Source organism: Eurypyga helias, unplaced genomic scaffold, assembly GCF_000690775.1.
Source record: "Eurypyga helias isolate BGI_N326 unplaced genomic scaffold, ASM69077v1 scaffold6111, whole genome shotgun sequence".
Taxonomy (NCBI): domain Eukaryota; kingdom Metazoa; phylum Chordata; class Aves; order Eurypygiformes; family Eurypygidae; genus Eurypyga; species Eurypyga helias.
Window position 1 is genome coordinate 40986 of NW_010232625.1, and position 16425 is coordinate 57410.

The following is a 16425-nucleotide window of genomic DNA, read 5'->3' on the forward strand; positions in this document are numbered from 1 at the left end:
GCGGAAAGGGAGGTGGTGGCAGGGTCCCACGAGCTGGGGCAGGATTACGAACATGTGACGGTAAGTTCTTTGGACGTGGCTGCCCCTTCCTTTTCCGGGTGCTGCATGCGGTACATGGCTAATACAAATGGGGGCTGGCTCGCTTGGTTTGCTGGGATCAGTTTGTAATCGGTGCTGCATGAGTCTGGTTCTCTGCATTTCAGATGCTACAGGAGCGGTTCCGAGAATTTGCCCGAGACACCGGAAACATCGGCCAGGAGCGTGTGGATACCGTTAACCACATGGCAGACGAGCTCATCAACTCTGGGCATTCAGACGCCGCCACAATTGCGGAGTGGAAGGACGGACTCAATGAGGCCTGGGCGGATCTCCTGGAGCTCATTGACACGAGAACACAAATTCTAGCGGCCTCTTACGAACTGCACAAATTCTACCATGATGCCAAGGAAATCCTGGGGCGTATTCAAGACAAACACAAGAAACTGCCTGAGGAGCTTGGTAGAGACCAAAACACGGTGGAAACACTACAGAGAATGCACACGACGTTTGAGCACGATATCCAGGCGCTCGGCACCCAGGTGGGTAGCAAGGGAACGGTGTAGGAACCTGAGCCGTGGAGTTCTACTGCTCATGGCCCCTCCGTGGCTGGGAGACAGAGGGCGGCCGGCTGCTTTCCAAGTGGATTTCTGTGGGAATAACCCCACCCGCGTCATTTTCTTACCTGTCCTTCTGCTTCTCTGTCATTGCGTTAGGTTAATTGGTTTGTCTAAAACGGAAATCCGGAAGTTTTTCTGAGTATGTAGGGAATCGAAGGGTATCCATTTCCTGTCCTTGGTCGAAGAAGAGACCGTCGGGGCAGTGAGCTGCTGTATGGACTGAGAGTAAAGCAGGAAGCTGTGAGGTCTCCCGGCAGTCCCGGCCGGCTGCGTGCGTAGGAACAGGGAGTGGCTGGAGAGGCACGGGGGTAGCACATTCAGTTCCTCGGGACCTTTCCTCAAGCAGCAGCACCAGCAGGTCACTGGGTGGCTGCTGCAGTTGGGAATAGCAGATGTGGAAGCCTAGTTTTGTGTAGCCCCAGAGACCAAAAAGCCCAGGCAAACCCACCAGGCACTTGTTAGTTTTGCTTCTTGAGAGCTCTTCATGGAGGCTTTCTGGCTTGGTTATGGGTCTGGGCATTCCAATATTCCTTTGGATGATGCTTCCAAAGAGCAGCCTGAAGCGATTTAAAGGACATAGTCCAGGCTGGGGTTTGTAACCCCAGCCAAACTTGATCTCATTCGGAACCTTCTGAAGCAACTCTATGTTAAATAGAAGGCGGCAGCCGTTCTTACTGCACGCAGGCTCTTCGAAACCAAAAAACAATGTTCAGCTGCCAAAATGAGAAGTTTGGAAGAGAACAAATTGCTTAAGGAATGGAGGAATTAGGACTGACTGCATTTATCCCAGTAGGTTGGAAAAGATAGCTTTTATGGCCCAGCTGCCTGCCAATTCTTGATTATGTTGCAATTTCCATAGCTGTTTACATTAGAATAAAGGGGATACAGTTTGATTTTCCAAGTGTTTTACTTTCAGAAGCAGTAAATTTTATACATAAAATGGGAGACATTCACCAAACACCAATTCCGGTCTCTCAAAAAGGTAATTCAAGGCTAAATGAAGCAGAGTAATCCCAGCGCAGAGCTGCGGTAAAAGCACTTGGGGAGCATTTTGGGGTGCAGTAGGTAAAGCACTGAGACGGGCCATTGTGATGGTGGCCTGACCTCTGTGTCTGTAGCAAGAACACTTGTTCTCTTTGGTGTTCAAACGTCATTTAAAAAAAAGAAAAAAAGAGAGAAAATCATGAGACAAGAGCTAATAGAAGGATTCCTTGCTCAAAAATATGTGGAGCAGCTGAGAAATAGCATGTATAGAATCATAGAAGCACAGACTGGTTTGGATTGGAAGGGGCCTTAAAGATCATCCAGTTCCAACCCCCCTGCCATGGGCAGGGACACCTTCCACTAGACCAGGTTGCTCCAAGCCTCATCCAGCCTGGCCTTGGACCCTTCCAGGGATGGGGCATCCACAGCTTCTCTGGGCAACCTGTCCCAGGGCCTCCCCACCCTCTCCAGGAAGAACTTCTTCCCGATATCCATTTTAAACCTCCCCACTTTCAATTTAAACCCATTACCCCTTGTCCTGTCACTCCCTGCCCTTGTAAAAAGTCCCCCCCAGCTTCCTTGTAGCTCCTTCAGGCACTGGAAGGTGCTATAAGGTCTCCCCGGAGCCTTCTCTTCTCCAGGCTGAACAAGCCCAGCTCTCTCAGCCTGTCCCCATAGCAGAGGGGCTCCAGCCCTCTGGTCATCTTCGTGGCCCTTTGGTGACCCAAGACAGTGTTTGGAAGGAAAAGTGGTTTCTAATAGCAGAAAGATCTTTGAATTCCCAAAGTTTCTTGTGTTTGAAAGCTGCAAGTCTGTTATTCCGGGGACCCCTGGACCCAACAGTCTTCTCTAAGACGCATTCTCAGAGGGGAATACCCAGTAACAGACCAACCTTTTTGCTGTCAACAGACTGAATATATTTGCAGGGGATCCGAAAGCCGTTCAGATGACAAATCAGCAGCTAAAACGTCCCCATATTTGGGGACTGGAACGGATCCAGACGCTGATGCGTTTCTCTCTTGCAAAACCCCAGGTGAGACAGCTGCAGGAGGATGCTGCGCGCCTTCAGGCCGCCTATGCTGGGGACAAAGCCGACGACATCCAGAAGAGGGAAAACGAGGTGCTAGAAGCATGGAAGGCGCTGCTGGATGCCTGCGAGGGCCGCAGGGTGAGGCTGGTGGATACGGGAGACAAATTCCGTTTCTTCAGCATGGTTCGTGACCTCATGCTTTGGATGGAAGATGTCATCCGACAGATAGAAGCCCAGGAGAAGCCAAGGTAATGCCTAGTGTCTCTCCTGATAAGGTAAGGCTGGAGGTCTGTTGAGGAAAAGACTGAGGCAGGAGTTGGGAGAGAGGCAGTCCGTGTCTGGTGGCGGTGTGGCAGCTGGCTTTTGTGTGCAAAGCCTGGGGCTGCTGAAGTGATGACAGTGAAGAGTAGGCTGGTAGCCGTCTCCGTTCCTGAGCTACAGATACAGTCTGGGAATTAACTGTTTTAATCATGCAGTTGTGGCTTAGTTTGCTTGTTTGAAAATGTTACATTTTTTTAAACCCGGAGTGCATGTTTCTGAACCGTGGGTTGATCGTTTTAGGGACGTTTCATCTGTTGAACTCCTGATGAACAATCACCAAGGTATCAAAGCGGAAATCGACGCCCGGAACGACAGCTTTACCACCTGCATTGAGCTGGGCAAATCTCTTCTGGCAAGGAAACACTACGCGTCGGAGGAGGTACTGTGCTTCCCGGGGGGGTGACAGCCGCGGCGCGGCTGGATCTGTTGGCTTCAGCTGGAGAAGCTTGCATTGTGTAACCTGCAGATTAATAAGGTGTGGAGTTGTAGTGACCTGCAGCGCTTCAGGGGCTGTTCCACTATTAGTGTGTAATTTAACTCTGTGAATTCAGGATGGGAATTTAAAAGTCCCATTTGCGGTCCAGGGGATGCGAAGGAACATTCGGTCCTGCAGGGAGAGGGATGGCTGGGTTTGGAAAGGTGAATGAATTCTTTGAGTAAGAGCAAACACAACCATGATACAGCCTGAATTTTGTCCCAGGGAACTGGAACGCAATGAAGAGGCCTGCTAGGGGAAGGAGCAGGAAAAAGTTGGTCTCACAGGGAGTAAATCCAGGGAGTAGTAAGAGAAAAATGTACCCGACTGCTTAAGGCCTTGATTTATTTTCCGATTTGTCTAGGCCAGAGGATGGAGGCTTAATCCGCATGTCTTCCTGCCTCCCTTCTGTGTAGAGCGGGTAGCCAGGTGTACGATACTGCCCACCCCGGGGGGATGTGTTCCGTGTCTGCATTACACGAGTGCTGTGGAGCATCCTCAAAGAAACTTTTGCTCGGGAACCGGGAGGTTTTGCTCGCCTGTGTTCAACCAGAGGATGACTCGGGGCTTCCGCTGGCATGTCGGGGTTGTCAGCGCAGGTGGCTGCAGGCTCCCTGTGACAGTCACAGCAGTGCAGTTTGCTTTGTTGGCTAGGAAAAGGGCAGAAGATACAATACGTGGTCACACAATTTAGATTTGTTTCTCCGTTACGCTCGTTTTATCAAATAATCTCAGTGCTGTAGTTTTAACAGATGCTTATGCAAATGTGATATTTTAATCCAAATGTCATCTTTATTTATATTTCAAAGAGAAAACTAGCCCTTGTATGCACGCTGAGGTCACTTTCTGACAGTGGCCCAACGTATCCCATCTGTAAATGCCGGTGCCTTTTGCTGGTGGTGACGGCTTACACGGTGTGGTGGGGTGAGCCTGGCGTTTATGTAACAGTCCTGCATTCTCCTCTTCAATCCAGATCAAAGAAAAGCTGCTGCAGCTGACAGAAAAGAGAAAAGAAATGATTGACAAATGGGAGGACAGATGGGAGTGGCTGAGACTGAGTAAGGACGTCCTTGGATTTCTCGGGGGCAGGGCCGTGGCTAACTGTCTTCTGCGTGTCGGAAAAGCCTGCAGCTCCTCACTCGTGTTAACAGTGCTTGAAGTGTGTTTGCACTATACTGACCCTAAGATTCGCCTTCTTGACTGTAGAGTAGCTAAGGATTTGAAACCAAGAAACCTGCACCAAAGTCCGTATGTACTGTGTATGACCGAGTCTGAGCCAGCTTGTCGCATCCCAGCTGTGACTCCACAAAGGATGCACTATCAAAAAACAGGGAGAAGTAAAGCCCAGCTGCATATACATTCTTCATTGTTTCGGAGCCCCAGCAGGCTGTAAGAAATACGGTAGCATGGGCGATTGTCCCTCAGTTTGGGTGTTTGCACCCTATTATTCATCAAAATTGCTTGCTTCCAGTCATAAAAGCTGGGGGAGCCTTTTTTCGGCTGTGAAGGTAAAAAGAAGGAAAGCTGGAACCTGTGGCACTCTAGACAAGCCCAAAGTAGGGAAATAGTGCTTGCTGCAGGAACTCCAGCCTCCAGTCTGGCTGTTCCGTGGACAGGCCAGTCTGAGGAAGGAGCCCAGCAGATAACGGATCTTTCTGCTCCGAAGTTAGTAGGTTACAGCAGGTCAGAACCAAAGGGAAACTCTAAATTGCAAAACTAAATACTCTGTATAAGTGAGACTGGGCCTTAACTTTTCTGTTTCCTCAAATCAAAACCCAACAGGACATATTTCCATCTTTTAAGTGATTAATTTCCATGAGCTTAATTAAGGAAAATACTTAGCCAGATGCCTTTAGTTTTCTCCCAAGCTATTTCCAAATAAGTTCGGCAGATGCCTGGTGACTTCTTGCTGCTCCTTTTGACAGTAGTGGCACTGACACCTGTCTGTTCTTTGCTCAGTTTTGGAGGTACACCAGTTCTCAAGAGACGCGAGTGTGGCGGAGGCCTGGCTGCTGGGACAGGAGCCCTACCTGTCCAGTCGGGAAATAGGTCAAAGTGTTGATGAAGTGGAAAAATTAATTAAGCGGCACGAAGCATTTGAAAAATCCGCAGCTACTTGGGATGAGAGATTCGCAGCACTGGAAAGACTGACGACGGTGAGTGATGTCGGCGAGAGTAACCTCCCTTGGTTTGTGCCAGCTGATTGTGTGGAATAACTCCCAGCACATCACCGACCTGATCTCCGTTTGTTGATCTGTTTGTTGATCAACCTCGGTCCAGAGCCTGAAGTTTCTTGTTCCCAACAATGCCAAAACCCTCTCAGGTTCATTTGAACTCACAACCTGCAAGGAAAGCGTAGGAGATAAATGACCTTAGTAGCTAGCAAGAGCTGGCTCAGGCCCAGGAGCGATGACCCAGCAGCAGATTCAAGAGCGGAGCTGTTGGCTCCAGCCCTCTGCCCTACAGGTGGTACTGCTGAAAGGGAAGGGGGTTCCGAGTGAAGACCCAAACACTTGGAATTATTTTTGATTCAAGGTGACAGTGTGAGATGGGGTCAACAAAAATGTTTGTTGTGTTTTGACTGCTCCACTACAAGGCTGTGTTGGCCCCTAGAAAGACATAGTAAGCTCCCCCCACCAAAACCAAGGCATTTTGAGCACAGCAGGAAAGCAGGTCACCGTCTTTGGAGAGTGATTCTACTTTGGACACTGAAATTGGAGTGCCTTGGGTTTTCACACGCACTGAGCACCACAGCTGCCGACGGAATGGTTTCTCAGCATCTCAGTAAATCAGGCTGGGTTTATTTAGACAGTTGATCTCAGGGATTTGGATGTGGAACACTTTATTGCTGGGTATGGCAGGCAGGCAAGAGGATGTCACTTTTTGGTAGTTTAATAGCTTGGGCTGCTTTCTTGTTTGTCTGTTTTTTGTTCTAATAGAATGAATCAGGAAAGAAACAGGGACGGTGCTGAGCTGCTGCCCGGGCGCTCCATGTGATGTTAAAGGGTTGGATACTGCATGCCTTTACTGCCAAATTCAGTGCAACAAGCATGATTATTACTTTTAAAGGATAAATTGCAATTTCAGTAACGTCTCAGAAAAATGTGCTTTTAGTTCCTAGAAATACCCCTGAAAAAAGTGCGGTGCTTTTAAATGCACAAAACTCTTTTGTTTCTCAGTTGGAACTGCTGGAAGTACGTCGACAACAAGAGGAGGAGGAAAGGAAGAGACAGCCGCCCACTCCAGAGCCAAGCCCAAAGGTTGCAGAGGATGCCGACTCCCAGCAGCAATGGTAGGCCCCGGCTGTGGGAAGCTGACGGAATTTCGGAACAATCTTGGCTTTCTTCTTTAAGGAGCATAATGCCAGATTTCAAGCCACGTTTGTGGAACATTAATGCTTATAAAATGGCTTACGGGGTAGGAATAGATGTGTTGGTAAGGTAACTGTCAGGAAAGCCTGCTTTGGTCTCAACGTGGGATTTATTCAGCTGGGCCGGAGGAGTGTGAGGACTTGTTTGAATTTCTGAGGTGTGTGCAGTATTCAGTAGGAAAAGGTCATTTGGGTGAAAAAGGTGGGTGACTTTCAAGAACTCAGTACAATTCTTTTTCCTCTCTCCCAACAGGGATGGGACAAAAGGAGAACAGGTTTCCCAAAACGGTTTGCCATCCGACCAGGAATCTCCACGGGTTAGTTACCGCTCCCAAACCTACCAAAACTACAAAAACTTTATTAGCAGACGGACAGCCAATGACCGATCGTGGTCTGGACTGTGACATACAGAATCGTTTGCAGCAAAAGACACCTTTTTTCAGTATGGTTTACTGGTACTGGTTTAATCTTCTGGCTTCAGATTTCCCTACTGCTTTTCTCTTCCTTCCCATCAGTTGACTTGTATTTCATTAGCAGCCCCTTGGAGATATATTCGCTTCACTTTAATCCTTGTTTATTTGAATCTCCCCACTGACACTCAGTTGCTTTAAGGTGACACATTTATTTCATGTTATTTACTGTGAGTTTTTTCATGTCGCTAATAGTGTTAAGATTTTCCAGCTAAATCGTCCTTTAGATGAGTAATTGAGATGTAATGAGATTACATCATAATGAAGAAGAGAACTAGAACCTGACAGGTATGACGCATCGAGTTATACTAACAGGTTTCAGCACGGCAACGTTATTAAATCAGCTGCGCTAGCGAGTTATTTACAAGGCCAAAGATAACACGTGCGAGTGAGCTCGGCAGTAAAGGCGGGGAGGGAGGGGAGAGTTGTAACTATCAGCGAATAAAAGCCTTAAGGTTAGTTGTGTAACATTCCACCAGAATGGACTCATTGACCGCAGATAAAAATAAACGTGAAATAAAACATGAGAAAACTAGTATCTAGCTTTATCTTGGCATTTAGTGCTCGTGAGGAGTTGTGATCTTGCTGAAGAGCCGGTTTGGGGCCCCATTTTGCCTCGGTCCTGTCCAGTTTCCCCTACAACAATTCCATTTACTGGCACTGGGGAGACAGTAGTAGGGTGCAGAGCCTTTTGGGAGAGGTTGTGATGCTCTTCTTTAAAAACGGGGTAAAATACGTCAGTCTGAGATCCCAGCTCTTTATTTTATACCGATACAGCTTGAATGGTCCGTGCCTTGTTCATTCCGTCGTGACAGGGGATGTCCCACGGAGGAAGGATGCATGCCAATAACCTGAATGTGCAGCCATAAGAATGGCAGTAAATATGTATAGATAAAGCAGCACAGTAGCTGGAGACTGGCTTCCCTCTGCATTACCTTCCTGTAAAACCTGCTTGCTTCAATTCGTGCTCTGAGCGGTGAGAAGAATGGCACTGCTCTTTCTTAGGGTTTTGAACCGCGCTCTCTGGGGTCATAGTGAGTGAGGGAAAGGCTCCTGGCAGGCTCAGATCAGGGAATATTGGAGCTCTTAGCAGTACTGCCACGGGAATGCAGGTCCCAGTTTAGGACTCTGGGGAGGAAATGCCTTTCGGCACAAGTTTATCTTTCCAACAGCCCATCCCGGTCCCTTTTGGGTCTGCCCAGACTCGGCCAGTGCTTTAAGGTGCTCAGCCGTTCTTTTTCTTTCTTCAAGCCCTTCGGTTCACCTTCGGTGTTGAATGGTGAGGTGAGCTGTCTGCTGTGCGTTCTGATGTTTGTGAAATCACATGCAGTTGTGGCGAGGAGCCTGAGGTGGCTTGCAAGCACATCCCAGATCATCATCGTTATCATCTTCTTGGTTCCCACAGCCTTATACGCCACCTGTTTGCTGCTTTTTTAAAATTTTATGGTACTTAATGCCTTTCCACGTTAATCTCCGCCATCTGCACGAGTCTTTCCTGAGAGCCTTTTAGCTCAGTTCACTGAATCCTGTGCTGCAATACATGAGATGCCCACAGCTCTATTTCTGACCTGCGGAGCGAAACGCGCTGCGGTTGAGCTGGATTTAGACTTCTGATGACGAGCTGAGTGGTGCAGCCGAGCTGTTCTGTGTCGCCTGAGCTTGTAAAGGGAGAGAGATGATCGAAAGGGTGTGCTTCAGTAATTGTACTTTTGCTGTAACTTGTCTTTCCACTTCATGATGCATGGTTTTTTTTTTTCTCTTGTCAGGATAACAACATATAGCTCCTTATTAAGTTTTAAAACCCATCTAAATTTGTGCAGGTGACCTGGTGACTGCCTACACCAGTGTTGGCTCTCGGTGTCTGTAAGTGGGACAGTTCTCAGGGCAGTGTAGTGTAGCTTCAGACCCCACCGTGACAAAGTAGTATGTGAAAGTTACCTCTATAGACTTTTTTAGTTGTATTAGTACACTTACATGGAAAATCACACTTTTACGATGAAAAACGAAATAAGTCATTGATTAAGGTCATTTTAGGCACTAGAAGTGTAAGATTTCACCTGTTTGTTACAGCCTGTGGCACTGGCTGCAAACATTAAGACGGTCCTTTTGGCAGAACAAGATATAGGCTGTCATCTGTTTGCATCCGAAAAAGGCGGATACATCTATCATTTCAGCTGTGGTGCAGAGACTTAAGTTGATCAACTGAAAATGATGTTGCTTCAAGCACTGCAAAAAGCAAAGGGGCGTCGCCAGTCGTTGTCGCCAGCTGTCTTGTTGCATGTGGTAGTCCTGATTTGGGTATCTCAGGGGTAGCCTTTAGCCACTAAAGCACTTGCAACTAACCTCTCAGTCACGATTAAGACAACTGTGTTCACGTACGTGATGAGTGTTTTGTTGTAACAGTACAGTTTGCTGTTCGTGTTTGTCCTCTGTTGCGTTGTCTCTGCATGCCCGATGCACGTTTCCATTAAAGTTGGTTTAGCTCCTGGTTTTTTTCTCTGTTTTCATGACCCATTCTTCGCATAGCTGTTTGTGATTCAGATTTATTTTGCTTGTTTTCTGTTAATTGTAGATAACGCGTGAAAAGGAAATAAAATGTGAAAGAGCATCAGAACAGCTTTTCAAAGCCCTTGTACACTCAGTAGAATTTGAAGTGGAAGTTGTAGGTCTGAATGTGTGATTAAAGTTGGCAGTTATCTTTTAAAACCACAGGGTTGCAGCTGGCAGCACTGAATTACTCGTTATTTCCCATAAAAACACGTGAAGTAGCGGTGCGGCGGCTGCTGGTTTGAAACTGCTCAGTTCTCCTTCAGCTTAGCGATTGTAGGTACCCCCAAGTCAGTAATATTGTCACTTCTTGCCCGTGTTGCTGCAGAAGACACGCTGCTTTGGGCCTCGGTTTGGGTAGTTCTTGGTAGTTGATGCGAGGTGCTGAGACACCGTGATCGATGTAATTCCTTATCGCTGGTCACAGAGGCTTTGTCTGTCACAGGGATCCAGCCGGATGGAGAGCAGAGGGTTTGGAGTTCAGTACTGTCACAGGCCGTAAGGATTTGCACAGGGCTGGCCTTTTTCTTGGAGGCGATCTGTTGGCCACCGGCGGTCAGCGCTGGCAGTGACCGATTGAGCTCTCGCTGGTTGTGCACTACCCATCCCATAGTAGCGGTGCTGGCAGCGTTGGGGCCATCCTCAGCCTCATCTGTTCATTCACCCTCTTCCCCTTAAAGGCAACATTTCGGTTACGTTTTAGGAGTGGGATACAAATAGTGAGGTTTGATGGCTTAGATTTATCCTGATGGGGAGGAGGTGATGTCGCCGAGTTTTGCTTCCGCTGGCTAACGGTGCAGGGCTGTAAGGCTACAAGTCTTGAGTAAAACAGATAGGAAGTGGAATGTGAGCCGTGATTCTCTCCGTTTTCAGTGGCGTAGTGTCTGTGCTCTGGAGATTTAGCTCGCTTAAAGGCAGTTAACCAACCCTTCCCATATTCATAGCAAGGGGACACGGAGATCTTCCTGGGTCAGTGTATGAGGTGGAAGGCGCGAGGTGCCACAACGTGTACTTGGCAGGCGTAGGAAGTTCTGGCTAACGGTGGCAAAATTTGAGTTTGTTGCCTAATAATTCGGCTGCTTTTGAATTGTCCAGGCCATGTGCAGAAGTGGGAATGCCTAATTCCTGTGCCATTCGCAAATACCTGCTTGTCTGCATAAAACCAGTCCAGAATGTTCGTAATCTACTAGAGCATTAGCAGCACTGAGCTTTATAACTTGCTAATAATAACAATACACACTGGTTGTGTAACTCCTGAGCGGCTACCAGTGGCTCTACGTGTCAGAGTAATGGTACAAGAAAAACCAATAAACTGGGACCAAGCTGCATTTCAAAAGCTTATAGCCATTAGGATTCCAATTTAAATGAATTTGGGATGAATGGCTCCTGAAGACGTCGACAGCTTGACCAGTCAGAGCTGCTGGAAACGCGGCTGCTCTCTAGGCTATCTCGATCACAGTGCGACAGGCAACGCGACCAACAAAGCAAGTGATGGGCAAGGCCTTGGTTCTGTCTTTGTTTGGGGGTAAATAGCTGTGTGATGTTGTGTGACTGTGGTGGTTTTCAGTTCCTTTAACAAAAATCCAATCCACCTAATAACGCAAGTCTGAAAAAGACCTCGATAAATTGACACGTGACCTCATTTCCCTTGTCTTTAAGATCCAATATCCTAACTGGGATGGTGGAGATGAAATGCATGGTGTAATCTGTCTAATTCCTGCATGTTTTGATTTTGTTGTGTCACGAGGGGAATGGGGAAAGCGGGAAAGGAGCTTTTACAGAAACTAAGGAATTGCACACATTTTTGTAAATGCTCCTGGGCAATTTTGACGTATTTTTTTCTGCTGACTCGTAGTTAATATCTTTTCTAGACTTTTAATGCCCCAGTAATGCCATAAATGTATTTAAGGTGGCTGATGTGTATAACTTCTACCGTTCCTCTAGGTTTGCCGAAAGTGTGATTGTTACTGTTCCAAACATTTCGGTACTCAGCAACGGAACTGAATGCTCTCATTTTAGGAATAACGATCTGTAAAGCAATATGAATTGACCAGCAGAGCAAAGCACAGTACAATTCACACTCAGGTTTTAGCTGCTCTTATTTCCCCACCTCTCCACTTATAAAATGGGTACTAATCCATTCATACCTCCTAATTTCCTTGGCCTTCTGTGTCTCCGTGGAGTGTGAGAAAGATCTTATTTGGCCTGTGTCATTCTCCAGGCAAAGTTTATACACAGCCACATTGTGCAGGGAAAGAACTGCAGGATACCTCAGTGTGGCGAGACTTCCAGCTGAACTCTTCCTCTGCTGTTCCTAGGTGGCAGAAACTGCAGAAACAAATGAAATGGTCAATGGAGCTGCGGAACAGAGGACGAGTTCCAAAGAGTCTAGTCCTGTTCCTTCTCCAACGGCAGACCGCAAAGGCAAGACCGCCGTTCAGGCCCAGACTGCTGCTACCCTACCAGCCAAAACACAGGAGGCTCCTTCGGCTCAGATGGAGGGCTTCTTGCATCGCAAACACGAATGGGAGACGCACAGCAAGAAAGCCTCGAGCAGGTAAAGCGCTCCATGCCTAATGCGGATAATTGCGTCCAAACGCTCCAAGATGTCAGGCAGTACATGTTTTCCCGGCTGCCGTTGTCTCCTCACGGCTTCTAAAGGCCTTGCAGGCTCCTGTTGTCGTAGGAACCGTGTGTGCATGGTCGGGCAGTATGTGGGATGGAGTTGCAGTCTGAAGATAGGTGGTAGAAAATGCAGGGTTGGCCATATTTGGAAGGCAGGAAACCGAGGCATAAAGATTCCATGATTTCCCCGCTTCACATGGTGAATTTGTGGCAGTAGTGGGATTTGATTCCAGATCTCTTAAATTGTACGTTACTACCAGAAAAGAAGAACGCGTGGGTGTGAGAACAGAAATGTCCATATTCTTCTGACATTTTCTGTTGGCACATTAGCACTTCCCACCTACTCTGTAATCTGCTCGGAAGAGAAGAGCAGGTGAGGATGATTTTGTGTGCCTCAGTTGATTCCATTCTGAAGGGCCTGATCCTGTGGTTGTCAGGCAGGCAAACCAGAATTCTGAGCTTCGTGTCAGCGCTGGCAAAGCAGACCGGGGTCCTTCACGACCCCAGTTGGTGCCTGCAGTTCGCAGGACAGCAGTTGCTGTATTCCCATCCTCAGGCTGGCCGAGCCTCCCTTATCTCATGGCAATAGTTGTGTTTGGCTTCTCCAGTTCTGCAGGTAAGAGCGTTAGATTTATAACATCTTTTGTTGTCTTCTGTGTCTTGAAGATCGTGGCATAACGTGTACTGTGTCATCAACAACCAAGAGATGGGCTTCTACAAGGATTCGAAAGCCGCTGCGTCTGGCATCCCCTACCACAACGAGATTCCCGTCAGCTTGAAAGAAGCAGTCTGTGAAATAGCGGTCGATTACAAAAAGAAAAAGCATGTGTTCAAGCTAAGGTAAACCTCTCGACGCACCTTGCTGTTAGTTGAAGTTGTGGTGGGTGTGTTCCCTCTGCGAATTTGTGGGGGATCCAACGCAGGAAGTCGGGAGCCTGTGTTTAAAAATGCCAGGCTTTTCAGCGGCTCCCTCGGGATTTAATTGAACAGAGCTGAATGTTCATGGTTCTGCTCTTCTCAACATCAAACCTCTTGGTTTAGCTTTTCAGTGTGGATTTAGGAGACCTGTGAAGACATCAATCACATTTTCAGGCTCTGGAATGTGTAGTTACAGACCATTTCATGGTGAAGTACCTGCGGTTCAAAGGTTAAAAAATTAAGGGTTTTCCTTCCAAAATGTGTTTCTGTTTTACTGATCAATCTTTTAGTGCCAACAGTGAAAAAATATTCCATTGGTACACAGCTGGTAGTGATCCTGTCAGAGGACACTCGCTTTATGAACTGATTGCTTCATGTGTTCCAAGATAGAATTGGGGGGTTTTAAATTTTATATTGATACAAGGATCCTCTAAAGGTGATAGAATCCGTATTTAGGGAAATTTGCCGCAGACATTTAGGAAAATTTACCTTTCTTGAGGACAGGCCTGCAGCTATGTGATTCATCCTTTCTACTCCTTTAAATGTCTCTGAACTGGTAAGGTAAGGCTGTGCTGTTCCAAATGCAAAGAGGGGCAGAAACAACCTGGTTTACTGTTCAGTACTTCATTAATTTCATTTCTTCATCAAAGAGATTTTAAAATGCTTTCTCTTTGGGCCATGCCGTATGTCCCAGTCTGACGGTGTACGGTAGCTAAAGGAGCAGGAGTTGAAGCAGTGGGGCTGCTGCCAAGCTAAATGCGTCATGGTTCTCTTCTTTACAGATTGACTGATGGCAACGAATACCTCTTCCAAGCCAAAGACGACGTAAGTTTGTTTTTCTTCTTGTTTGTTAGTGACGTGATAGCCGTGGTGTTGTGCAACAGGTTAAAAGCAGCTGCTAAGAGCTCCGGGGTGCGTTTAACTTCCTGGTGTGCAGTCTTGTGCGTGATGTGTGGGCTCAGAGGCTCCCACTGGCACCAGCAGCGGCTTTGCAGATGCAGCTTCTAGTAGGTGTCCTCTGCCGGTGCGTAACCAGAGGAGTTGCCAGAGGATGAGTTAGGACCGTGTCTCCCTTCGTTCCCCACTTCTATCCTTTCCCCTTCCAGAGTGTTGAGGGAATTAGAGAGGGCGTGAGACACACGGGTTGTAACAGCTTTCTGCCTTTCGGGCTTCTTGAAGGAGGAGATGAACACGTGGATTCAGGCCATCACATCAGCGATCTCTTCTGATAAAATCGAAGTGTCCCCGACCACCCAGAGCACTCCAGCCTCCAGCCGTGCCCAGACCCTGCCTGCCAGCGTCACAATAACCAGCGAGTCCAGCCCTGGCAAGCGGGAGAAAGACAAAGAGAAAGACAAAGAGAAAAGATTCAGCCTTTTTGGTAAAAAAAAGTGAACTCCATCTTCACACACTGCACTTCTCTGACCGTTCCAGTGGAATTCCAGCATGCAAGCTCAGAACCAATACGTTACTCTCTGTGCCTCATGTTCCTCAATGTGATTGACATTTTTTTATTTATAGAGCGTTTTAAAATAAAAAGCCAACAAAAAAAAAAAAGAATCTAAAGTTACAAATGTATGAGGTGCATTGGGCAGCTTCTGTAGGAGAGGGAGGACCAGGTTTTGGGGGTTTGTTTTTGTTTTCTTTTTTTTTTTTTTTTTAAATGAAGTTAATGTAGATTAGATCTTAATATTTAAACTGTTCCTCAATTTTGTGAGGCTGTCTTGGAAAATAACCGACTCCTAGTGCTATTGGTATGCAAGGCAGCGGTGCTCTCGAATCTACTGTGCACATCGGAAACCAATGTACAAATTTTCAGAAACGTTCACTTCCATTTAAGGTTGTTATGCTGAGTCTTGACTAGTGGAGCCTCCCATTCCAGTTCTAACCTTTATTAAACCGATAGCGTGTTACCTTTGCTGTACCAGAGTGCAGGTATGCATTAACTTACGGCCGAACCGTTTGTACCCTGGCACTGGTTATTAACACGGCCCGAAGCTTCTCTGCATCCAGCGTGACAGATGCCAATGTTGGTGTACGAGGTGGATTAGCAGGCTGATACCGTTTTAAATAATCTGTAATTTCCAATTTTTTTTTTTTTTTGCTGAAATACATTATATTGTATGTTTCAGATAATTCTAGTACAAAGTATAATAAGACTAGATGTATAATAAACCCTTTAAAATCATCGATAAGTGTAAAAGTGGAACTGAAGCATTTACTGGAAAAGTAATGTTACTCCAATGGTTACTTGCTTGTCAGCTGCAGCACTGTGTGTTATAATTTTGCTACATTACCTTGCTCTTTGATACATAGTGTGCATTTCTCTGTCACTGTAACTATTGTAATGAAAAATTTTCATCTTACTGCACAATCAAAAGTTACATTTAATAGGAATGAACTTTCAATGACTGGGCCTGTAGTCAAGAGTAGTACTGGAACTGGCTTTCAGTTGTATCGAACTGTACCTCTAGACTTTTACCCTATCTGTTAAATATATGCTATGTCATTAAATGCTTTTAAAACTAAATATGCTGGTTAAGTTTCTTATTTCCTTCTGATGTTAAATCATAATTTTGAAAGAGGATCAAAAATAAAGTTATTTTAAAACGTCCATCTCGCCTGTGCGCTGAAACGACGCCTTCAGGTGTAATTCCGTGGGTTTGTGTTCATACTGAAATAGTTGTTTCCTCTCTTTTCACTTTGCCCTCCTTTTCCCTTCACTTCCCTTCGGCCCTCCCTCTCACCTTGCCTTGTCCTCGGTAAACTGGGCAGTAATTGAACCTTATACGTTACTGAGGGCTTGTCCTGCCCGCTTTAATTTCACTGGGGTTTCTTAAGTCAGTTGGTTCAAAACATACCTCTCACTGCGCTTCAGCAATGAGGAGCGTTTCGTGCAGCTACGGCGATTCTGAAGCTTGCTATTTGCTTGCTCAGGTCAGCGTTCCGAAGCCTAGTGTCTTTTTGGGGTTGTGTTTTAAGCTGGATGCCATCTAGGGAACCATGTGAAAGGAAGAGCTCCAAGAAGC

General features: G+C 46.7%; 1 protein-coding gene across 1 annotated transcript in view; it reads left to right on the forward strand.

Moving 5' to 3' along the window:
• LOC104516935 (spectrin beta chain, non-erythrocytic 1-like) overlaps positions 1-16010 on the forward strand; it is a gene marked incomplete at its 5' end in the record, with an annotated part of 46932 nt that extends 30922 nt beyond the window's left edge. The window contains 12 exon segments of the mRNA XM_010161444.1: positions 1-60; positions 204-578; positions 2674-2918; positions 3232-3370; positions 4440-4524; positions 5426-5622; positions 6646-6758; positions 7090-7153; positions 12172-12410; positions 13145-13318; positions 14179-14221; positions 14576-16010. The exon segment at positions 1-60 is cut by the window's left edge and continues 29 nt beyond it. Coding sequence (XP_010159746.1) covers positions 1-60; positions 204-578; positions 2674-2918; positions 3232-3370; positions 4440-4524; positions 5426-5622; positions 6646-6758; positions 7090-7153; positions 12172-12410; positions 13145-13318; positions 14179-14221; positions 14576-14791 — 1950 coding nt within the window.
• Between the last annotated feature and the right edge of the window lie 415 nt (positions 16011-16425).